This window comes from Syzygium oleosum, unplaced genomic scaffold (assembly GCF_021117445.2).
Source record: "Syzygium oleosum isolate NSW1041296 unplaced genomic scaffold, Sole_v2.1 Sole_v2.20, whole genome shotgun sequence".
Classification (NCBI taxonomy): domain Eukaryota; kingdom Viridiplantae; phylum Streptophyta; class Magnoliopsida; order Myrtales; family Myrtaceae; genus Syzygium; species Syzygium oleosum.
The window spans coordinates 6,461,700-6,486,904 of record NW_026607504.1 but is presented as its reverse complement, the minus strand read 5'-3'; the positions used below and the strand labels follow the sequence as shown (position 1 = coordinate 6,486,904).

Here is a 25,205-nt window from a genome sequence, read left to right as displayed (position 1 = left end):
GACTTCGAGGGACAAAAAGGCATGGTTGCAGATTGAACCGGATTTTGTGTTCTTCATAAGAAATGTTTATCAAGATGTTTTTTATGATATATCCAAAATTTAGAAATTTTGGAGTTCGTTTACTATTTATTTTGATGGGATTTCGGTCACTGTGTAAACTGCCCAATTTTACCCCGATTCTTTGGATGTTCATTTTTATGAGTGGAATGGTGGGGGTGTCGAGGTTGATTAGTTGCTGCCTCATGACCGGAATTTATGCTTGAATGTGTGTTATATGAGTTGATTTGAGGATGAAATGAGCATGTTTCGAGGCTGGAGTGAGACTGAATAGAGTGTCGGACGTTGTGGGATGAAATTGGTGAGCTTAGGGCTCGATTTAAGGACAAATGGTGTCGGTTTGGTGTGTGGTAGTATGGCTGGATTGTGGTGTTTAATATGCTTGGAAATGTCGAATTTATGCCTATGAACGTGGCTGTGTTTGTGGGCCCATGAGTGGCCTTGTGTGTTTATTGAACCGTGATTTGATGGATTGAAATGTGCTTTGTTATGTGCATGCTCGGGCCAAATTGAATTAATTGTCAATTATTGAGCATGGAATTGTATGTGAATTGATGCGTGCACGGGCCACGTGTGATTGGCCAACTTGTTTGGCAAGCGAGTGTTAAGTGTGTGAATGAACGAGAAATTGTGTGTGGTGTGGCATGTGCGATCGTGGGAACATTTCCGTCCTGAGGCGGTACGACTACGCGAGACGATGCCTGGTATTACCGGAAAACTGCCAACCTGATGCGTGTACTTCAACGCGGGTTGTGCCGTAGGTGGTGGGTGTTGAGCCTGAGGCGTGTACTGTAACGCGGGCAAAAGACATGACCTGAGGCGTGTACTGTAACGCGGGCAAAAGACATGACTTGAGGCGTGTACTGTAACGCGGGCCGAGGAGTGCTGGAAACATGGCCAACCTGAGGCGTGTACTTCAACGCGGGTTGTGCACTAGGAGAATGGATGTTGAGCCTGAGGCGTGTACTGTAACGCGGGCAAGAGACATAGCCTGAGACGTGTACTGTAACGCGGGCCCTGGAGTGTTGTGATGAGTTGGTCGCAGTGGACCTGAGGCGTGTACTGTAACGCGGGTCATTGGCGAGAGTTGTGGAAAAAGATGTGATGAAACGGGAACAAATGCATGAAATGTCATTAGAACATGCATGTGAGTGGAATAGTGCTATTGTAAGTCTAACGTGCAGGTTGCGTGTATTGAGAATCAGGTGAGTACGATTGTGTGGACGTTGTTTGTGTGTTGCTTGATTCGGTGTCTGGACTTGTCTGGAATACGTGGTAGCCTATGTAAGGTTTAGGTTGTGAACTTATTAATAAGTGTCTCATGGTTGTTTTAACCAAACCATTTCAGAGCACCCGCCCGAGCCATGAATCTTCTGCCGCCGTCGCAGCTTTTTGGGGCTGTTATGCACTCTCATCATGATGTTGTAGGATAACCCAATCGAGATTGAGGCCAAATCAGAGTCGTCGGATAAGCATGTGCCTGATGAGGATTCGGATGAGGATTCCGAAGAGAGTGAGTCAGAGTGGACGCCATCTAAAGGGCGTAGGGATTAGTTTGGAGATGAGGAAGACTTTGGAAATGTTCCATTTTTGGTGTAGTGCTTATCCAGGCTACTAATCTTTTTGTGATATCGGTGGTTTGCAGTTTAGTTGTTCAATGTACATATTTTGCTTTGTGGTTTGTAAATGGCGATTGTGGCATAAGTTTAAATTGTAAATGGATATTGTACTTGGGCCGAGGTATAGTTCGTGATTTGGTGGTTTGGCAATTTATTCTCCCTAGTACCCCTGGTAAATCATTGTCTTGGTGTTTGTTGTTTCCGCCGTGATTAAACTCTGATGGGTTCATTTGGGTCGGCGACGTTCCTGGGACGTCGCACTAATTCGACCAAAGAAGGATGTCGCGAGCTCGATGGGGTTCAGGGCGTGACAATTTCAATTCCTTTTAGAAATGCCTTGCGAAAGTTCTCTTGGATATTACAACATTTACATCAAGCAGTGGCATGATAACCGAATCCTGCCAGTGAGTCAGATGAAATCAATCCAGCAACTAAGATCACCGAACTACAAATAATACTCTGAAGTTTACGAATCTCTATTTGTCAAACTCGATATGCTTTTTGAACGCTTTGGATCCAACAAATGGGGCATCTAACATCATCAACCACAGAAGCCTTGATCAAAATTAGAATAGTGAATTCAACTCAAGTTGCTTGCTTTTGTGGGACATGGTATGATTCTTTTCCTCATCATTATGTGCTATTCATGCATTTGAATGAATGCAACACAGTTTTCAAATGGCATATAGGATACCGAAAGTTTCGTCAGGAAACTTATGGAATTGCTTCCTCTGTTTTTATTTTCAACAAGTAAATGCACTAACAAGAGCTTATGCACAATATAAGGGATTATTTCACAGTACAGTTGATTATGTCAAAAGACGTTCTAGTTAATGTCTTGCTTGGCTCAAAAGTTCAGGCATACGACAGATGGTTTTACCAACTCTACAAACATCAAGATGCATTCTTTGGAACAATGATGCCTGTTTCATTTATGTCGTTATGCAGTTTGCAGGCGGATTTGATTCAGAGAGAATGCAAGCGTAAAATGTGTGGATCATAATAATTGGACAAATTTTATCCCAAGTCAGTAGCATACGCATACTAAGGGATGCCCTGTTAACATGCTCCTTTTGCACCGTAAATTCACTCGTAAGGGTACCTTAGAAACATGCAGTCACGAACAGCATGATGAGTGCAAAGCAAACTAAAACCTCACATTAGAAGGACTGCCATATAGGGTCCTTCATTTAGCATTTCTCGGCCTATACGATAACCTTTGGCATGCTATCAGATACCTGTATACATCAGTTTTTATTCAGTACCTCCAACATTCCAGAATCAATCAAACGTCGAGAATCTTTATTTTTCTGCATAGGATGAAGGATCCTACCCGAAAACTAATGACAAATGATGCGCTTAGAAAGCCTTTTCTTCTATTTCCGTTGCTGGCATGATAAGCAGAATCACATTGCCAAAGCACACATTGACTTCCATGAACATCTCCCCCGAATACCTTGAATCCAAGTAAGGATACAATCATGACATTGTCTGTCACGCCCCGAACCCCAACGGCTCGCGACACCCCTTCAACGGTCGTATTGAACGCGACGTCCCAGGACGCGTCGCCGACCCAAACGAACTACGCAAGCGGAAGCGAAATAAAACAACCCAGACAACGAACATGATGACAAAAGGATAGCACGAAATAATAATTGCATAACATCATAAAGCAGTCACTATTACAAAACGATAACCCAGGCTACCAATTTCAAACCACAATTTTCAAAAGGGGGCGGTGGTTGACAAGCTTATCTCCTCTACAACAAGGTACTCAAAAGACAGGGTAATTTGATCTATCCTTCAATCTCTGTGGTGCTCTGGCGGCATCTCCGAATCGATCACAGTCGCGGATTTGAAAGTGGTTATGTAATAACCGTGAGAACGAGTCTCAATAAGCAACCCCATATACCCCACATAGGCCAATGCGTACCCAGACAAGTCGTACATGTAATCTACCCCATAACATATAAAATTCGCATCATTGTACTTACCTCGTCATCAAGCCCATGCCAACTCTACACGTTAGTCACAACGTGATAATACAATAATAGTAATTCAATAGCATATCACAATCGCTCAAACACCAACCACACTTGCACTCAATCAATCCAATTAACTCAACCACACATCCAACCAGCCAATTCAATTACACGCTCAACCAGTCAATTCAATCACACTCAAATCGCATGCATGGCCGAAATTCTTTCTCACGACCCGCGCCACTGCGCCTTAGGTCCATTCTCACTGCCCGCGCCACTGCGCCTCAGGCCCATTTGGCACACCGGCCATTCATGCTTTCACACGGACCGCCGTCAACACGTCCCAAGTCCGTAGCCCTCCGATCAATCCGGGCTCAATTCTAATGACCGACGTAAACACGTCCCGGTCCAACACACATTTAACGGGCCACCATCAACACGTCTCAAGCCCGCATCCATTTGGCACACCGGCCATTCATGCCTTCACACGGACCGCCGTCAACACGTCCCAAGTCCGTAGCCCTCCGATCAATCCGGGCTTGTAATCGACAGGCATGCACATGCCACCCAATTCAATCAATTTCATGCCAATTGCACCAAACGATCCATATTCACAACTTAATCCAATTCATGATTCGCCACATCAACCCACAAACCCGACATTCAAGTCGGCCACACACGAACACCCAAATCATGCATATAATTTCCTCCAATCCAACCAACACAATTATATAATAATATAATTAAATTAAACCGTGCCTTAACCGTTCTAAACCCTAGACAAGTCTATAAAATATCCAAAGTACTAGGTAGGATTTAGGAAGTCACTTACCTAAATTTGGCCCGGGAAAAACCCGCACGGGCTCAAAACGGGCCGGATGAACAATAACGGGCGAGGGCGCGGGGCTCGGCACACGGCCAGGCGACTCGGCCACGGCCTGGGCAGTCCGGCCACGGCCTGGGCACGCTCGGGCTGGCTAGGCAACGAGCTAGGCGAGCTCGGCACAGGCAAGGGCCGTCCGGCCACGGCTGGCCAATGGCGACGACAGCGGCGGTTGGGCTGTCCCGGCGAGCACGGCGGCTGCAAGTGGCTGAGCAAGGTCACTGGGGGCTGGGTGGTGGCGAACGGAGCAGCGGCGGCGGCCGGAACGGCGGTGCGCGGCGGCTGGACGAGGCGGCGCCTGGGAGAGTTCAAAACAGGGGAGGTGTCGGGGAGAAATGAAAAAGCAGGGGAAAGAGGGGTGGTGGCGGCCGAGGGGGCAGTTGGGCGACGGAGGTGGCTGAGGGGAGAGGCTGAGTGGTAGAGGCTGAGCGGCGGCGGCCGGAACGGTGGCACGCGGCAGCGGCGAAGCTGGGAGCCCGAAACAGGGGAAGGCGCCGGGAAAGAAAACCGAGGGAAAAGGGAGGTCGCGCGGCGGCCTGAGGCGACACGGCGGCGTCGTGGGTGGCCGGGCGACGGAGGACAGGCCGGCGGATGGCTGGGCAACGGCAGGCCGCTGCGGACGCAGCGGCGAGCTGCTGCTTGCGTGCAGCGCGGGCAGGGCCGGCGACAGACGGGCAGGGATTGTAATGACTCGGTCCGACGAGGGCAGGGAGTGGTCGCCGGGGCCAGAGGGCCTGGACAAGGAGCGGCTCCTGGCAGGCTTCTAGGATGGCAAGGGGGGGCATGTCTCTTGTCCCACATCGCTTAGGGGGGGAGTCCTGGGCTAGTTTATAAGGCTTGGGTTCTCTATTCTGTGTAACGCGTTTTAAAGCCGTGAGGGTCAGTGGGCCCAAAGCGGACAATATTACACAGTGTAGACCCCGGGGTGTTACAAATGGTATCGTAGCCGACTCCCGACCGCGTGTGGGGCCACGCGAGACGCCTGTGCTCGAAGGAGGGAGAATGTAACGACCCGGTCCGACAAGGGCGGGGAGTGGTCGCCGGGGCCAGAGGACCTGGACAAGGAGCGGCTCCTGGTAGGCTTCTAGGATGGCAAGGGGGGCATGTCTCTTGTTCCACATCGCTTAGGGGTGGAGTCCTGGGCTAGTTTATAAGGCTTGGGTTCTCTATTCTGTGTAACGCGTTTTAAAGCCGTGAGGGTCAATGGGCCCAAAGCGGACAATATCACACAGTGTAGACCCCAGGGTGTTACAGGGATGGCGAGCAGCAGTCGCAAGCGACGAGCAGCGGCACGGCTGGGTTGGGTGACGGCGGCGCGAGGCGGACAGCGAGGGGCGGTCGGCGGCGACTGGTCGGGCGATCAGAAGCAGAAGCGGAACCAGTCGGGCGGATGACCAGAGAAGAAGAAGAAGAGAGGAAGAAGAAGAAGAAGAAGAAGAAAAAGGAAGAGAGAGAAGGAGAGAGGGATGGGTCTGACAGGGGAGGGGACGATCGCGCGCGAGAGAAAGAGAGAGAGAGAGAGAGAGAGAGAGAGAGAGAGAGTCAAACCTTCTTTTGACTCATCCTAGGGCCCTCATTAGATCTTGGTGAGCAAGCCAAGATCCTAGGGTCACGAAAATTCCAAATTTCCAATTAAAGAAAAGGCTAAAAAGACACTAAATACAATAAATCTAGAGGGAGGTACACTGATCAAAATCCGCACCTGGTCCAAATTTCACTTTTAATATATCCCGGTCAATATCGAGGCTGGCCACAATAATATCGACACCGTCCAATTAAATTCGTCTCAGAACTCCGAGAAATTCGACACCAAAGTTTGGGCTCTAAATAACGGCCAAATTCGATCGAGTGCGATTCTAGCAAAATCTTAATTTTAAAAACAATAACCGAGAGTGATCAGTTCCTAGGCGAGATTTTACTATAAGCACACTGACGAATTACACGTTTTATAAATCCCAAAAATGGGCCGAAATTCGGAATGTCACATTGTCAACCAGGAAATACAAATGAAAATTGGGCGGTAGATCTCAAAAGAGCAAAGGTAACTTACCTGCTTTATGTACCCTTAGTTAGAAAATGTGGACCATTTTCAGTATATTACTCACACGGCTGACCGAAATGGATATCCAATTGCCTTTTGCTCGTAATTTTGATAAATCCGCACTCCAGATAATTCTGGAATTGTCTTGAGTGACTCGCATCCACGGATCCTCAGTTCTTCCAAAAACTCCAACCTATCGAGGCCTTGAATTTCGGCTAAGTTTTTGCATTCATCAGCGTATAATATCTTCAGCCTCCTGGATTTTGGAAGGTCTAGCCTTTTAATTGAAACGCTCCTAGAGACATTCAGGCTTTCCAAAAACTCCAACCTATCGAGGCCTTGAATTTCGGCTAATTTCTTGCACAATTGAGCAACTAATTTCTTCAGGCTCTTGGATTTTGGAAGGAGCAGTCTCTCAATTGAATCGCATCCTGAGACAGTCAAGCTTTCCAAATATATCAATTTGTCAAGTTCAAGACCTCGAACTTCAACTAGATTATCGCAACCAGAGACGAATAATGTCCTTAGATAGATAAACTGTGAAACGTCCACTGTTTTAATAGATCGACAGCCCCGAACGTCCAAGATTTCCAACTCGAAGGGAGTGTTTAGGGATTGTGGTAATTCTAATTCTTCAATGTCTGTTAGTTGGGAGCATTCTGAATTCTTCAATAGTGTTGATGGAAGCACTTCGATGCACTTCAGAACTTGGCAGTAACCAACTCGTAGTCGCTTGAGATGGGTTAGGTGGGAAAGTGAGGGCAATTTGCAGCTTCGACAGGTGACGCCCAAATCTGTTAAGCTGGAAGGAACATTGTCCGGCAACGATTGGAGATGTCTGCAGAGAAAAAAATCAAGGCGTTGTAGGGAAGAAAGATTGCACATGCTCTCCGGCAATTCCCCTTTCAGTTTGATGCAACGTGAAGCGCGTAACTCTCGGAGCTTTCTCAACCTCCCAATACCCTTGGGTAATTCTTCTATATTGGTGTCAGAAATCTTCAAAATCTCTAGATTCTCCAGAGACTCTATTTCTGCTGGAAGCTTTCTAAGGAACTGACACCCCTTCAAATCCAAGCGAAGGAGGGCCTTCATGTCTCCAATTGAAGGATCGATCTGCTTCAGTTTCCAACAACGATTGAGGATGAGAACCTCCAAATGCTTAAAAGCAGAGAGGAAGATCGTATTTCGCAAGAATACACAACCTGCGAGGCTGAGATATTTGAGCCTCTCTGCCATCTGGTAAAATAAAAATAATAATGTTTGTCAAGGGATTAGTCTAGAGTGATTATGATTCAAAAGAAAGCATAAAATGAAGAAAGAAAAAAGACTTGTTCTTACCAGGAAAGAACTCCATCCTTTCCATTTCTCATCCATCAGGTAGTATTGCAATTCGAGTACAGCTAATTTCGTTACATGAAAATTTTTTACTTCAAAATTCATGGGACATTTTTGCCATTGAAGCCACCTTAACCCCTCAATTGAGTCCTTAAAATCTCCACTGATATGTGCCCCTTCAATACGAAGGAATCTTAGATTCGTCAAATTCTTGAATTGTTTTGCTGTGTAAATGTTGCCATCTCGTTTAGCCATTTTGTCGGAGCCTTCTAAGCTGCCTTTACTCAGAATAATCGCCTCAATCTTTTCTGTTCCCTATAAGCAAGAATCAACGCCCATTAATGCTATATCCAGCTAAAGTAATCTAAATATTATTTGTTCATATTGCTACTGACGTGCATTAATGAGTTCAAGAGACTAGGAATGTGAAGACATCAATTCTTTACGCCAATAAACAATATTTATAAAGGCCAACAAAGTAACGGATGTCAACTTCCATTATAAATTTGGCCATTAGCATTCGGGTCTTAAAAAGAATTATGACGTAATGGCTCATATAGAGTAAAAACTTTACAAGTTGTAATCTTCTTCTTTCCGGTACTGTAGCTTCATTACCATACTAGTTGGGACATGCGTGTAGTGCGCGAAATTTGATCAAATTGCAATGTGCAAAACCAAAATTTTGATTTGATCAATTCTAATATAAATATATATTTTTCTCCCTCTGTAATTTCATACTAATTTCGTGTATATTACGCGATTGTGCTACTCACATCATTAATAAAAAAAAACATATACTCTTATTTTCCATCGGAGTAATAACTAATTGCAAGAAACTGAATATTGTGATAGTAGTTATATTAATATATTACGTACTTATTATTTTACTAATAGTAACTTGAAATATTGTTAACTAATTATTTTCTAATTATAAATAACTATGACAATAATATTAGTTATATTAATATTCTCTACAAATGATTATTTTATCATAAATTTTAGTTAAGCAATAGATTACATTTTGATATATTCATAATCATAAATAACTTATTAGTTATATTAATATTCTCTATAGCTTATTATTTTATCATTAATTTAAGTTTAACTATAGATTACAATCTGATATAATCATAATCATAAATAACTGAGTAACTCAAGAATAATAAATATAATAAACGGACCCTAATAACTTTGATGTATATTAAAAAAATTAATTGTTGAAAGTGCAAAGCATTTTTGCAATGTGAAAATTGAAGCTACTCTTGGCTACAAGCCTACATGGAATAGCTTTTCCTTGGTCCCCCAGGAATAACTATTCCTGATTGGGAAAGAATAGTAATTTCTAATCTATTTTTGAACAAAATGAAGGAATAATTGCTTTATTGGAATAGATTGGAAATAGAATAGTTCTTCCTGAGAACCAAATGTGTAGTAAGCTTTACAAGAAAAAAAAATCACTTATGCATAAAGAAGTCAAGAAATAAAACAGAAAGTTCATGGATTTCCACATCAATTTCTCCGAACCAAAAATTTGTTATTGTAATTCACAATGCTGTACAAGATTTCATGGATACTCATAGGTGATTGACATAATAATTTGGAAAGGAATCAGATCTCAACACCTAAAAGTAATCCAAGAAAAGAGTAACTATATAAAAAAAAAGGAAGAAATCTTCAACAGAAGTAATCTACTCATGTTAGTCATTTCCCCATAAACTTCCCTGTCAAAATATCAATATACCCTATCTATCTTCAAGATTTCTTTGTGTGATGTGTAACTTTTTTCACCTTAAAAAATCGATAGCTAGAGTTTGGTCAAATCCCGAAAATAGGCCCAACCTTTTTGTACTTGGGATAAAAGACCTAACCTTCGCAATTTACGACAAAAATAACATAACATTTCAAACGTAATACAAATAGCCCAACTATTTAACTGTAGAACAAAGCCGACACCTATTACAAATTTCATCCATTATCATCGTTAAATCGCCATAGGTATCCTACATTCCTCACTCTGCTAACGTACACAATGAGCCATGTCAACCCACACCAAAAAAGATGTTGTGCTTTATTTTATGATCTTGTTAACAAACTTTATTTATAATCTTTCTTACGAAATTTCTGGCTTTTCGTAAAAAGAGAAGTCATTTGTGGTCATGATTAGCATGGTTCATTGTGCATATTTGCACCATGAGCTATGTAGGATGACGCGAGATGATTTAAAGCGAGAATAGGAAGAATTGATGGCAGGTGTCATTTTTGTCACATGAGTAAAAGGATGAGGTTGAAAGGTAATGTTATTTTCGTCCCATATGCAAAAGGCTAGGCTTCTTTTTATGATAGTATCATGGATGAAAAGCAAAATGGAGTCATGCAAAAATACTGAAATAATTATATTAAATGTACCTTTTTAGTTTAAAAATTATGATTAATTTCACAAATGCAAATACACTCACAAACTTAATTATACAAAAAATAAAAAAAAGTTATACAAAATAGAATTTTACAGTATTTATCTCTTGGACTTTTTATTCAGAAAAAAAATAAAACATTTCTCTTTCTAATGGTGATTGCATAAAATACGCTTGATGTTATATACACACATATATGTTATATATAAGGAATTTCTGTTCCTATCTTATTCAGTAAGTCTTAAATCAATCCTTTTCCTATGAATATTGGCAAATGGAATTCCAAACGTAATATTACATAAAATAAGTATCCCTTTCATTCTCCGTTATGGAATAATGACTAAAATTTCACGAGAAATGCAGACATCTTAGTCCTATAATATTAATTTTAACATCTAGATATTAATGATTTATATGTCCTAAGTAGTTACGATTTATAGTAACATAGTCAAGTTATTTTTCGCATGTATCGAAGACGTAATTCAAGATCTTGCCAACATTGAATACCCCTATCAATTATCTAAAACATTTCAAAGTATCTCATTCTTGGAGATAATTTCGTAATATACACTTTAAGAAAAATCTCAGATAATACTACTGTACTTACTAAGAGAGAGCATCCTCCCTACTTTATAATCACGTCAATAACACATTCGAGGGCAATAATAGTAGAAGGTTCTCTGTTCACTAGAGCAAGCACTAAGTAGTGGACCAACATTACTCTAAAAGTAGAACGTGGACTAAGTGAGCAAAAGAACGAAATGGTTACCTTATTTTCCTTTAGCACTTTATGGACTTCCTCAAAGTCCCATAACCTGCTACGGTTTTGAGGCTCCCGCTGATTTTCCTCGCGGACTATTTCCCTACCAAGATCTCTCAGTTGATCATGCATTCGGAGACCATGATTATCTCCAATTTTTATTAATGACGTGAATCTCAATACTTCAATTCCCTCATCAGGGAAAAAGCGACAGGCTTCCCACATGTAGGATGCGATTCTCTTGTCAGTGCCAATGAAAAAGCAAGCGATATCTAAAAATATTTGTTTTTGTTCATAGTCTAATGCTTCATAACTTATCCTTAACTTTTCTCGCACTTCCTTAGGAGGCACTTTTTTTAACTTGTCTATTGTACCTCTCCAGAACGGTAGCTTTTTTCCGCACAATAATGAACCTAAAACCTCAAGGGATAAGGGAAGTCCTCCGGTGATGGACACAACTTCCTGAGTGAGGTCCTTAAATTTCTTTAGAGGAGAGTCCTTTCGAAACGCATGCTTGCTAAACAGAATCAAAGATTGATCTCTATCCATTTCCTTATGGTCATAGGCGTAGTCCACCCCAACTTCTTCAAGAATACTCTTGTTTCTAGTGGTAATAATGATCCTACTTCCCGAAGAAAACCAATCACGATTACCAGCCAAATGTTTCAACTGCAGGACAATATCCACATCATCAAGAAGAACAAGGACCTTTTTACCTTTAAACTTGGAGGAGATGAACCGAGTCCCTTCATCCTCATTACGAACTTCATTTTCTTGCTTCAATATATCATAGATTAACTGATTCTGTAAGTAATGAACGCCACGCTTCCACGATTCCCTTATATCAGCAATGAAGCTACAATGCTCAAATTGATTGGAGAGCTTGTTGTAGATGGCTTTAGCAAGAGTAGTCTTACCAATGCCTCCCATTCCGTGGATGCCAATAAATAGGGTGGCATGAGATTTATCATCCACAAATTCCATAACCTTCTTCACATGACTATCAATGCCAACCAAATTCTCAGAAATAACCAACTCAAACTTTTTCTTCAATTCGCTCAATGCTTTCCGGACAACCGATTTCACCAATTCTGCTTCATACCTGTCAAATGTGACAAGAGTTCAAATATGTGGCAACGTTAATTTTATATCGTTTAGCTATTGAGAACACAATAATAAATAAATCTGGGATAGATTGAAAAACTTTAAGAATCGTTTTTGTCACACCCCCATATATTATCATATATGCTAAAATTAAAGTGGGAAATGGTGGTGGTTGCTTCACATGGCGTTGCCCATTCCACTATTACTCCAACACAATTTATTAAGCCAAAAAAACTTGAGGGTATCGCTTATGAATCTTGAATATTGTATATATTATGGATTTGAACCAAATTTTAAACTTGTTGTTTATTAAAGATATTAGGGATGATCTTGACGTGACTTTGAAAATTTTTTAGAGCATTTGAATAAGCAAAAATCCAATAAGCCAACCTAGTATGAGAGTCAGCCATCATTCAATAAACAGGTCATAACTTTTGATGCAAGAGGATTTCAGGTCCTGTAATACCAATCCGAAAAGTTGTTCAGAGTGTGATATTGTGAACTACCTGAATGCAATTGAGGGGATTTCTCCTTGTTTGCGCAATTCTACCTACTTGCAAGTTTCTACTCGCTTGTGAATTTAGTATCATTCTGGATTGGTGTTCTTATCAGTTTTCATCGACTCTAGGGATGATAACAGGTTGTACTTTATTTCCTTTTGAGTATCTATGTTTATTGGTTTTAATTGATCTAATATTGATTTTATAGGGAAGTAGAAGAATAATTTTTACCCAAAATAAGAACATTGCTTCAATACATGCAGGTGCACGAGATAGAAATTACTTGTTGAACATAGGAAACTGCATTGAAAATTATTTAAACAAACATATAATAAAAATAATCTTTTTTTCCTTTTTTATATTTACCATCATCATATATAACCAATGAAACATTTCTTTTGTAAAAATAATTTTAATAGAAACTAATCAACAACATTAATGATTTAATAAATGTAACTTTGGAAGATAAAGAATTATGGCTTTGACAATCACCATGCACCGTATACGATGTTATGAGATTTAAATAAAAACCACCAATAAGTTGTACTATTAATCTAAAATAATAATGTAATTGGAAAAGTTTGTGATGAAGATTAATATAGAGTACACTATAAACATGAAAAAAAAATGGCACAATGTCACAAAATCTTTGGATATAAGAGTAAAAATTCATTCAAAAACTCTTACTTCCAAGCGAATGGAATCACAACAATAAAATCTATAATTAGATTGGTCAATATCATTAAAGCAAAAAACTAAAAAAAAAAAAAGAATAACTTATAGAGCTCATGCATAGGATGGTCTTACGGCCAACAAGATCTTACTGTTTATATAAATATATATAAGAACGAAAACGAAGCAAGTGAGAATAATAACCAGTAAACACCCACACATATTAAAAGAAAGTAGAGAATTTGGTGAAAAATTTTACCCATCGGCTTCATATCCTTTCAAGGTGCTAACTTCATCGAGTGCTTTCTTCCATTTCCCCAAAATCGTTGGGTCGAAAGAAGACCTCTCACGCAAACGCCTCTCACGCTCATGAAATGCATCTCCAAAACTCCCAGTTTGATATCGCACGTCAGCTGGTTTTACTTTGTAGAATATAGGCAATACTATGCGCTCGTTATTATTCTTGCACTCCATTATTTGAACCAGTTCGTCCAGGCACCAGCCGCTTGTACCATAATTCTCGGAGAGAATGGGGATGAGGATCTTACTTTTTGTGATGGCTGCCAAAAGCTCTGGTCTAATGTTTTCGCCTTGGTGGAGCTCATCATTGTCTCTAAAAACATCAATTCCGGCACCGAGGAGCCCATTGTAGAGGTGATCGGTGAAGCTTTTTCGAGTATCTGGGCCTCTGAAGCTCAAGAACACCTCGTAGCAGTTTCCAGTTGACGTGGTCAATGAACTAGATGCACCGTTGTTAGTTTCTATCGGAGACGAACTAGATGCAACGTTATCAATTTTTTTTGGAGATGAACTAGATCCATCGGAATCAGTTTCTATCAGCGCAAGCATTGAACCAGATGCGCCAGTATCAGCATCTTTTGCATTTCCACACACACTAGCTTTCTTCTTATTGAGAAAGTAGAACGCGAGCCCGGTGAGAAGGATCAGTGCCACAAGCACGGCGAAAGAATGCCCAAAAATGAGACGATGCATTGTGGCTTTGCTCTGACTCTGCCCTCGATTTTCGCTTCCAAGTCTAACGGAGAAAAAAGCCAGAATGCCTCTCAGGAAACAGGAAATGCCTTCTTGTTGCCATTCTCCTGTGGTTTGATTTATATAATGGAACCAGCGGGCAACCCCAATCGCACCAATAAACTTTCCTTTTTCTTTCGTTAATTTATTTTCCATCAGAAAAGGTATGTTTTGTTAAATATATTTAAGCTCTTGATTTCATTTTTGGCTTAGAAATTGAAATGACGGAGACATTTAACTGTGAGGAGTAAAACTCCTGGAAATTAGAGTGCAAAAGGAAAAGCGAACTTGGAGGAAACGTAGATGCTCCGAAAGCGAATGAAACAAACTTACAGTCGAAGGAGTCTCATCTTTTCCTTCTCTGTTTTTTTTTCTCTTCACACCTCCTTATTCTTTTCTTTTCTTTTGCCCACCACTTCTCAGAATTCTTCTTCTTCTTCTTTATTAAAGTTTCCTCTCTCTTTTGCTTGCCGACCATTAGCCCCGCCTCTCTCTCTCTCTCTCTCTCTGTATTTCTCCCTTTCTTGGCCGTGAAGAAAAGCTCTATCCTTTTCCTTTTTCGAGCTCTCTTTGCCTTTGGCAATGATTCTATGCTTAAAAATCTCCCTCCCCACTTGGCCAAGATTCCTATGGCTTGATATGCCCAGATTTTCTTGTCTTCTTTGCTCCCTTTTCAAGATGGAAACTGCTCCTCCCTTGACCTCGTCCCCAAGGTGCTTGCCATTGTTCAGGACAGATTTGGAAATGGACATAGAGTTTGGGACCTCCCTTGACCAGTCCGTGCTTAGCTTGAGGCCACCGCGCTCTTCTCTATCAAGTTTCTGTCCATTTGTTATTTTGAATGAGACCACCACTCTTCTCTCTACTTAATTGTGAAGTAGCGATTAATCATTTAATCAAATATATTGATTTCGCAATTTCTTAATCAACCCAAAGCCAAACTAATAAATCAAAATTTTCAATTTTTTCCAGCAAATTTGTTTTGCTTGGTTTAGTTTAGCTATTGCAATCATCCTTAAACAGTTATAATTTGTAATGTGTGTTGATTCAAATATTTATTTTATTCAATGGAGCTGAAACGTGCAGTCTTAGTTCATGTAGATTAAATATAACTTTATATAATACTTAAACATAAATGCATGCCATACCTCTTAAATAACAAGGAGTAGCTACGTTAACAAAAATGTTAAATGGGTTTTACTTATTGCCCAAAATATACCTAAGCATATTATTCTCATCCAATAATTCATTTAATACAGATCTATTCCTATTAAATGATGAGGGAGAGCTATCTTTTATAAATATGTGAAGTAGGTTTTACTTACCACTCAAATTATATCTAAGCATATTAATATTGTTATTCAACTTGGTTGGTGCAAGATAAGAAGCAATTTGTATGTTCAATAGTGAGTCTATCCATTTAGATACCATTCGATGCGTTTTTTCTTAGTTATTCAATAAAACAATGCTCTTCAGACATTGAATCAACTCCAGTCAAATGATTTGCATCAAGAATTAAGTGAAGTGTTAAAAATGCAATGCATTAATTACTTCATTTTACCATAGAAAGAAGATTATTCTGATATCCACTTGTAACAATGCAAGCTAAAAGAATTGTCAATGCTATTTTTTTGGGTATCGAATTATCAATGCTATTTATATAACAACAATCCAAACTAAAATGTCAATACTTGCAATTGCAGTGTGAAAAAAAAACACCACTTTATCGAATTCGACACAATGTTGTCTGGTAACCGAAAAGCAATACCATGACTTTCTCTTTTTATCATATTGATAATTCATTATATGCATGCTATTTAGTTCTGTAAATGTTGCTTTAAGTTTGTATGTACGTTGTACATTTTTTTCGCACTTGTTTTTACGACATCATATTGCAGGAAAGTTTGACAAGCATCTGGGCCTTCCAAGTAAATTTTCTTGTGATGTCGAGACTTAAGGCTTGTGCAATGTCCATAGCCTGGATTAAACTTGCTGGAAAGGGGAAGATCTTCATAGGCTCTCTCAATCTTCCAAGAACAGAGCAGAAACCCAATAGCCTGGAGTAGAGCACAAAGTATGTAAGGCAGGCTAAACTCAGGCCAAACAACAAAAAGCTTCATATAATTGCATAGTATCGAAGTTGGAGATGTCATTTCTGAAGTGACCAACAGAGGTGAAATCTAGCCTAGGAAATGGCATAAACAACTAGAACTTTTACAAGCATAACCTCACCTAGTATAGTTCTGTACTTAACCAGCCCACAACTTTTCAAACAATACAGATTAACTGCCAGTCTGCCATCAAATCCATTGATTAAGAAAAACTGCAGCATGAGAAGCAAGAACAAGGAAAGGACTCATCGACTGAATTTGATAGGCCAAATTGCTAAATATTTGATTTGAACAGACCGGACGCTTACAATATTTCCGATTGGAAAGACACCAAATATACTGAAGCACAAAACCCCATCTTTATCTCCACTGCAAAGGATATTGAAACATTGATTTGAAGAATTTGAGAACTCTACAATTGAATCTTGACCATCGTCAGTTAAACCAGCATCTCTAAGTACTAGTCCAAGCATGCGAGGAACTCTTGGAGCAGGAGCGAAGAATTGAGTAGTGTGATCTTCAAATGCCAAAGATTTACCAGAAGCGTTCTATAAAACAAATGAATAATTACTTTCCAGTTAGAAAATAGAAAGATGAAAAAAAATGAGAATAAAGCTAAGGAGCCAAGCAAATCAACAAGTTAAAGATGACACCAAAATCTGCTTTCAAAAATCTTCCATAAACCCTTACTAATGCTGTTGGACTGTGAGATAAGATTCTAAGTTTGAAAAAGAAGTATTTAAGAAAACCAGACTAAAATAACTAATTAACTGCAAACGAAGCATTATGAAAGGTGTGAGCCATAAGATATCCACTATTGGTAATAAAGATCACGAAGTTGTATTAACTTTTAAGTTGAAAGATGCATACTCTATTCACTTGGGTATCCTCCTCCCAGTTGAGACATGCCACAGCTGCCATATGGGACTTCAAGCTTCTTAACAGTTTTCCATTCTGCTTAATATTTATACCCCGTTAGAATGATTATACCACAGTGTGCATAACTGCTGCAAGAACTAGCATATCAAAAACAGCACACCGCAAATCCATAGTTCCATAAAGACAGCTACTTTGGTAAGATAACAATCATTATGTACAAACAAACTCTCTTCTCAGCAAAATGTAATCCATGAAGACGATTAATAATAAACTGGTAGAAATCTCAAAGAAACAGAATTGCAGCAGCCTCAGCCAAGTTCTCAGCCATTCTACTCATGACCAAGCAGCTATAGCTTGATTAAAACATAACCAGTTATTTACAAACTTTTCCACCCACAAGAATAATTGAGGCAGATACAAATCATATCATTTAAGAGTCACCTAAATAATTACCTTCCTAATTTGACTAAACTGAACATATTTTACTAATAATTGACAGAAGCTATTAATTTTGATGAAAATGAGCATGTCACAGACAAATGCTTCTATATGACACCATCCACTTAGACCATAGATTCTCACAACGATCTGGACCCCAGTAAACACTAGGCTGTAATTTGTCGTTGACAATTGAAAAAGTTTCAATCATTGATGACAACATTAGCAGCGACGTGAAATTTTGTCCTAGACAAGAATGCAATTGAGCACATCAATCAGATTCAAGTCCTAAAGTATATAAATCTATTGAATGAGTATATTAATTCTGTATGATATGTTATTAAAGTAATTCACCGCTGATTTCACTGATTAGATATGAGTCAATCAATTTCCTTGATTCATAATTTAACTCGTGCATCAAACAATGTATCGTCAAAAACATTTCATGGCTTTGATGTAGGACTATGAGTCCCACAATAAAGAATAAATATTTAGGCATCACACGCAAAACTGCCTAAGCATCTCACCTAGGGTTTCTTAAGCATGACACCAAAGATGAATTGCATCACACAATCTGCAAAGCAAACACTTGCCAGGTTCAATAAATCATCAACTCTATTGAAAAGTAAAAATTACAACTATATTTGTAGACTCTCTAAAAGTTCTACTCCTAGTGGAAATAGGAAACCTCTAAACAAGAAACACAATTGGAGTATGCGTAACATCCTACTACTCAAGCTTAAGAAAAAAAGGAAACTTCATAAAATCCTAATAATACTCAAATCCTAGTTGATACTTTTTGTGATTAAACTTCAAGAAGAATCCTGATCCTCGTATGAGTTTCGAAGTCAATCTTCACCAAAAACTTGGTAGTCATGTTGCATGATTTTGTTGGCTGCATCAGGCTTAGTGGATGGTTTGATTGTCTTATACTAAATTCTATGAATGGGATTCCAATTACAACACTATGTACACGATCTTTGTGTCCTTGCAGACAAATGGGTACTTATTTGACAAAAGAAAAATAATTTGTAGCAATATCTCATGTCTGGAAATAATAACATTAGTCGACTTTAAAATATCTTTATCAATAGTTATTACCCAACAATAAAAAAAACACCATACTTTACAATTAATTTACATCTGTCATGCAATACCAATCTCAAACATTATATCAGACTTTATGATTCCATTAGATGATATTCATGAGCCACAATCCATAGATTTAATTTTTTGATTCATGACTCATATTTCCATGTGACAACTATGGGTGACCCTATGTGGTTATCATGTCACATCAAAATTGTGGCTACCTACTTAACAGTTAACAATATTTATAGACGAATATCGTTCCGGGTTCAAAGTTCAAACCGCAAAACACAAATTGACTCATGTAATATATCTATCTAAACAATAGTGCCAACTTGATTAACAACCTGACCTATCACGACCTGTTTTTATTTAGTTTATTAAGTTCTCTAATGATAATCATACATGATTTTGATTCCATAGTGGTTACAAATTACAATTTGATCACACCATATAAATTTAACATTTCATGTAAACCTAGGATTTTGTAAGCTTACGACTAGTTTCTTTTCAAACTTATTTGACATCGATGACAATATGCATATTGTACATATGCCATGTCGGTCATGTTAGGATTGGAACGACTCATTCAATTCAATCTAATTAGTTAAATGGGTTATTCATCTCTTGTAATTTGTTGGCCTTTTTAACATAAGGGTCATCTTTGAATAGAGTTTTCAAATAAAAATTTTTGTTAATCTTATCCTACTCAGATTGACAAATGTAGCAATCCATTGTTAACTTGACATAGACAGACATGACCGATAAAAATGGATTGCCATCTCTATTAGCATCTGAATGTTCACTGAGCAAGTTTGCTGTTTGCATTGCATCATGCAGAATATGAGCAATTCAGAATCTTTCCCCAAAGAGTTTAGAGAAGAACACGTTCTGATGATAAAGGACTGTTGCAGGAGGAATTTCTAGTCGAGAAGTAATGAGGGTAAGTAACAACATAGAAAACTTACTTCGACATCATGCAGTAAAATCGTACCGTCTTCAAGTCCCAAGACAACAACCTTGCCATCAGGATGCCAGCATAATAATGTTATACATTTACCTGCAGTAGATTAGAATGATTAAGAAGAGCCAGTATTGATGACACACATTGACATGTGCAAAGAAAGTGAGTTCATTACAAACAAAAAAGAACAGAGAGAGAGAGAGAGAGAGAGAGAGAGAGAATGAATAATCTGTTCCCAATAAAATTAACAGAAGAAGAGGAAACATAGAGCACACACATTAACCAACAAAATGTTAATCAATATTTGTGAAGTTAGGCAAAACGCCATAACTGTACAAAATAACTGAGAGGGATATCGGTCACTTGATAGAGGATTTCTTTGGGCTAGTTGGTCATCTAAAGCAAGGGAATCTATATCTTGTTGGCAGGCTCCAATCCAATAACTGAATCACAAAAATTTTGTTGTTCAACTATGGAACCTCAAGGTCGATTGGATACACAAAAGCTTACTTCAAACGAGGGTTACAAGTGTACTGGTATTTACAACTTAGTCTTAACAGAAACCATTCGAGGATGGGGTCAAGTACTATAGTGCACTCAAAACATTCTCCATGTCCAGAAGACAATATGACAAGCAAAGTATTCAGATGTTTCTGGAAAAAGAATCTCCTCTCTAAAGTTTTCCAGTGAGAATAAGACAGCAAGAACTACCAAGGCTGGGCATCCAATCCTAAGCTCTTACTAATTTGAATTACCAAAAGATTAAGTCATATAAGATCTTAACATACTTGGATGCAGCTCCTCTTACCCTCCTAGTCTCTTTGCTTTCTCCAATTCATCCCTTCGTCCCTCTTGACCAGATTGTCATACAATTACGCAGCATAGAGAGATATATCCTATTCAAAAGTTAAAACTCCCACCAGCGAACTTGATTAATCAAAATGATGTGACGAAATGCCCTTCTGTAATGAGAAGAAGATAAATAAAACTTCAAGCAATACAAAATGTGAGAAACTTTCCGCCTATAGTCTATATTTCAGTATCCACTAAATCTCTCCTTGTAGGGCACGCTCAGTCAGTAAAAGAAAGCTCAATCAGTAAAAGAAGAGGAGCCAGCAATAAAATTACATTGTGAGAGTCACCATCAGAAATCTAAGAAGATCTTTCTAGATGCTTGATGACATGGTATTCTACAGGGGTTAAACCCACGAACTCAAAGTGGGCATCAAGCATTTCTGCATCAGACATATCTAATCTATCTAGCATAAATGACATGCCCTCCAATTCATGTTCTTTATTTTCATGGACACTTTAAAAGGGTAACAACTCCTTAGTTCTCTAGATTTAAACTCACATCACCATCATTCACTCTTCGTATTTGTGTAAAAGACCAACTCCCTAGTTTGACGTCACCTTCTCAATTAGACTTCAAGCACTTTATACCTCTATATTCGTCCAATTCTCCATCAAACGCAATTAGAGCTACATTGGCAATTACAGTGGTTCCTCTCTGGAAAAGGAAGCGTAGCACATTTAGGAAAAGCAAAAGAAGTAAAACGAGAAAAGGCCAATGACTCAAAGGGCACACCAAGCCATCGTTGAAGAAACCAAGACACTGAATAAAGAAAAAAGAGAACTTTCTCGAATCGAAGCAATTCCCAGGACAGATTGTCCACAGCCTCTGCCAATTGAAGCAATGAAGCACCACCTTCGAGTCCTCCGTGACCATCGCCAGCAAATCCTTCTCCCGATTCCACTCCGCCATCTTCACCTGCCAATCAGAGATCGAGTAAACCTCACAAAACCGAGTTGGAACAATCAAATCGGCCACCCACACAAAAAAACTCCAAACAGGAGCTGAACCTGAGAAGCGAGCAGTTTGTCGAACTGGAGCTGAAACGGAAGCACATGCCACGACCCTTTGTCAGTCTCCATAGCTCAAAAAGCTCCAGGATCAACCAAAAACGCAGCCACCAGCTGCTGGAGCAAACCGTGAGGGAGTGTACAGAAGCGTCAACGGCAAGTGCGAACTGAGAGAGAGAGAGCTGGTGAAGGATAGAACTCGAAAACCCTAGAAGAGAGCTCAATGCTGCTTAGGGAATGGAGAGAGTTGAAGAGCGAATAGAGGAATGGAAGAGCAAGAGAGTAACGAAGTCCACTGGAGTCTTTGAGAATTTGCAGAGAGAATTGCAGAAAGAGTAAAAGGTAGGAGAAAAACAACGAAGAAGAGATATTTGATTACAGGAGTGTTATGCTGAATGTTGTGCTGAATGCCTTCTAAACTCAATTCAGCATTCTCAAAAACTCTTGGAAGGTACAGAAGTTGCTGGTAGAACTCAAGCAACTTGCCAGGATCAACTAGCTTTTCTTTAAATTCATGCCGTTCATGCCTTTCAGTTTTAGGACCAACTTTTCCAACATGAGTACATCACACGGCAAAAACTTTACCAGGGAAAGCACAGATTTTAGCTCTAGACAGTCAACATCTAACCCAACAATATCAACCCTCTTACATGTTGAGCCAAACCCAACAATCCTAGAGAATTACCAAAATACGAAGTTCTCTTCTCTTTTCGTTCGATTATATCTTTTTGATAGTTGGTTGGTCAGGGCCTCTGTCACTGGGTGAGCACATCCGATTCGAAAGTCCTTTCCTAAACCACTTCCCGTTCAATTGCTGAAAGATAAAGATAAGCTTTCTAAATGAGATTGAGGTCCACGAATATGAAGGCTATAAAAAGCTGTTTGTCGGTTTGGCTCAACATCTTAAGAGGGTTCAGATTGTTGGGTTAGATGCTGACTGTCTAGAACTAAAATCTGGGCTTTCCCTAGTATAGGTTTTGCTGGGTGATGTACTCATGTTGGAAAAGTTGGTCCTCAAAGCTAAAAGACATGAAAGGCATGAATTTAAGGAAAAGATAGTTGATCCTGGCAAATTGATTGAATTCTACCAGCAACTACTGTGCCTCCCAAGAGCTTCTAAGAATGCTGAATTGAGTTTAGAGGTGTTCAGCATAACAAGCAGAAAGGCAAGTAGAGGCAAGAAGGTGTTATGGCAAACAACAACCGAACAAAATCTGAAAGGTTTGATGTCGGCGGTACATTCCTCTTTTTGACCTGCAAATAGATAGCCAAACTAAGTACTTTGTTTGAAAGTTGATGAGCTTAGCCATTTTACACAATGTAACAACAGTCACTATGAAAAATAAACCTCATGGACATCAAACACCCCTATTGTGATAAACTGAATATTTCTAATTCTTCAGCTAAGACATCAACTGAAAAGGAATACAACAAAGATCAATCATGCCTCTTAATTTCATCTCTCTCCCCAATTGAAGTCTTCTCGCTGTTCCAAAGCTATACGGAAAAGGCCATTTATATTTGTCGGTAACATTCGCTAATGCCTTTTATCATGGACTTGGAAAGCATAAGCTATGATGTTTCACTGAACTCACATGGCATGATAAAGCTACTGAGAGTAAAACAGTGCCTCATTTGTCTCAAGAGATTATCCACTTCCGCAATTTCTGAAGATAAAGAAGACAGAGGAAGGGCCACATAAATTTTAACTCTTTCCAGTTGATTTTACAATTAACAAAAGCACTTGAATGAATGAATCATGGGAGGAGTTTTGGAAGATATATACCATGGCCTAGGTGTAATCAAAGGAATCAACATTTATTGATAGTTCCTCCAAATTAGGCTAACTTGCTAACAGTTTTGCTATACTAGGATAATCCAATTTCTCCACTAGTGCATGCAGAGTCAGAGACTTGCAATTGGGCAAAGAAAATGGCACACCTTCAACCTCTGCCGCAAGGGATAGAACTTAAGCACATCCAACAATTGAAAGGCAAAAGAATAAGATAATTTACTCTTCCTTCCAAATACAGTTACAAAAACCCAGCAAGTATATGCTTAGAGAAATATTTTGATTCCCACCTATATGACAAATTGAGTGATGCTAAAGCTTTCGAGTGTTGAAATAGTAGAACTTATATACTAATTCTAGTCAACAACTGCTTTTTCGGTATTTAGAAAATAGGAGGCAACTACTTTGCATTAATAATTTACTACGATCTTGGGAATCATGATTATGCACCATTGAGCAGGAAAAAGACCGACCCTAAACCAGCCGCTTTTTATTTGGTCTTTTGGTAGTTATTCTGAAGGCACAATGTGTATGAATTTCCAAAACCACCATCAAAGCTCAACATGCCAAAGCCCCAAGCTATGGACACGGTTCACTTCATTCATCATTGGACCTCTACCGTTGACCGCCTCCAGCCACCAAAATTTGTCGTTGTCGGCCACCGACCACCCCACATTCAAAATTGCAGAACAGCAGAACCATAGAATGCGCGAAGTGGAGAAGTAACCCGACGTGGATATGTCATGGGATTAACATTCCGATAGTATACTCCAAACATGTCTTCACTGGTGAGCGCATACCGCAAATTGATATGCAGAACAAGAGGTAAAAACACGAAAAACATACGCTCAGATTTGGTCTCATGATAAAAGTAGCACTCAATAAACAACAAGAGTTTTTAAGTCATATGAATCCCGCCAATACGAACCCAAAAACAGGTAAATATCAACAAAATGTTTGTATTGGCTTGATTTGGGCATTTTATCAAACACGTAATGAGCAATTTCTTGTTGGTGTTCACATAATGAAGACAACCCGGAAATAAACGTCCAGCCCGAAACCAACTTGCAAAAATGCTAAGGATCATCATTTTAGCATCAGGCTTGATCTTATTTTCGTTCAAACAGGAGCTAGACCATGACACTTTTGCTCATATCTTAGCCAAACCGAGACAAAAATAAATCCGTACCTTGACGAAATGGAAGCTCTAATCGCAGCCAATGAACAAGTGGGCTCGAGACGGCTATGAAGCCCTGTCACCCACGAGGATACGGGACCAGCGATGGAGCCGAACAGGGGTGTGACCGGTGCAGATATCGGAGACGGTCTGCAACGAGGAACGACAAAGAACGGCAACGGCACGAGCTAACGATGTTGAGCGAGCGAATGGACAGAGCAGCCGTGGACGAGAGAGATCGGTGAGAGGCTCTTGTGAGAGGTCTCGGCATTTTCCTGAAATCAGGCCGTGTTATGTGGCCGAGATTCCCTGTCGGCCATCGGATGGAAATATGGCGACCGGGCACGGCGGTGAACGATGGGCGGTGAACGGCGGACGGCCGGCGAGGAAGAGCCGACCAATGTCCAGAGGGATCTCTCTTGATTTTTTTTCTCTGTTCCGGGGTGTGGGGATGCTAATATTAATGGTGTAGAGCTTGACTTTCGTGCTTGGTAAG

At 39.7% G+C, this 25,205-nt stretch overlaps 1 protein-coding gene and 1 long non-coding RNA gene across 3 annotated transcripts; both read right to left on the bottom strand.

The window, feature by feature from the left end:
- Nucleotides 1-2,000: 2,000 nt before the first annotated feature.
- On the bottom strand, nt 2,001-14,452 carry LOC115666843 (disease resistance protein RUN1-like). Of its 2 annotated transcripts, XM_056320279.1 has the most exons (7): nt 13,624-14,452; nt 11,098-12,190; nt 7,921-8,232; nt 6,592-7,818; nt 3,010-3,132; nt 2,779-2,914; nt 2,001-2,074 (listed from the first exon to the last, which is right to left on the bottom strand). In XM_056320279.1, exons 1-4 carry the CDS (start codon nt 14,355-14,357, stop codon nt 6,643-6,645), a joined length of 3,315 nt encoding a protein of 1,104 aa, XP_056176254.1. In that variant the 5' UTR covers nt 14,358-14,452; the 3' UTR covers nt 2,001-2,074; nt 2,779-2,914; nt 3,010-3,132; nt 6,592-6,642. The 2 variants fall into 2 exon arrangements, with proteins under 2 accessions (XP_056176254.1, XP_056176255.1); XM_056320280.1 differs by lacking the exon at nt 2,779-2,914.
- A 1,714-nt stretch (nt 14,453-16,166) lies between these two features.
- LOC130140593 (uncharacterized) lies at nt 16,167-25,205 on the bottom strand. The gene is made up of 3 exons (XR_008818587.1): nt 24,722-25,205; nt 17,378-17,461; nt 16,167-16,453 (listed from the first exon to the last, which is right to left on the bottom strand). It is a non-coding gene; the product is annotated as an uncharacterized LOC130140593 (long non-coding RNA).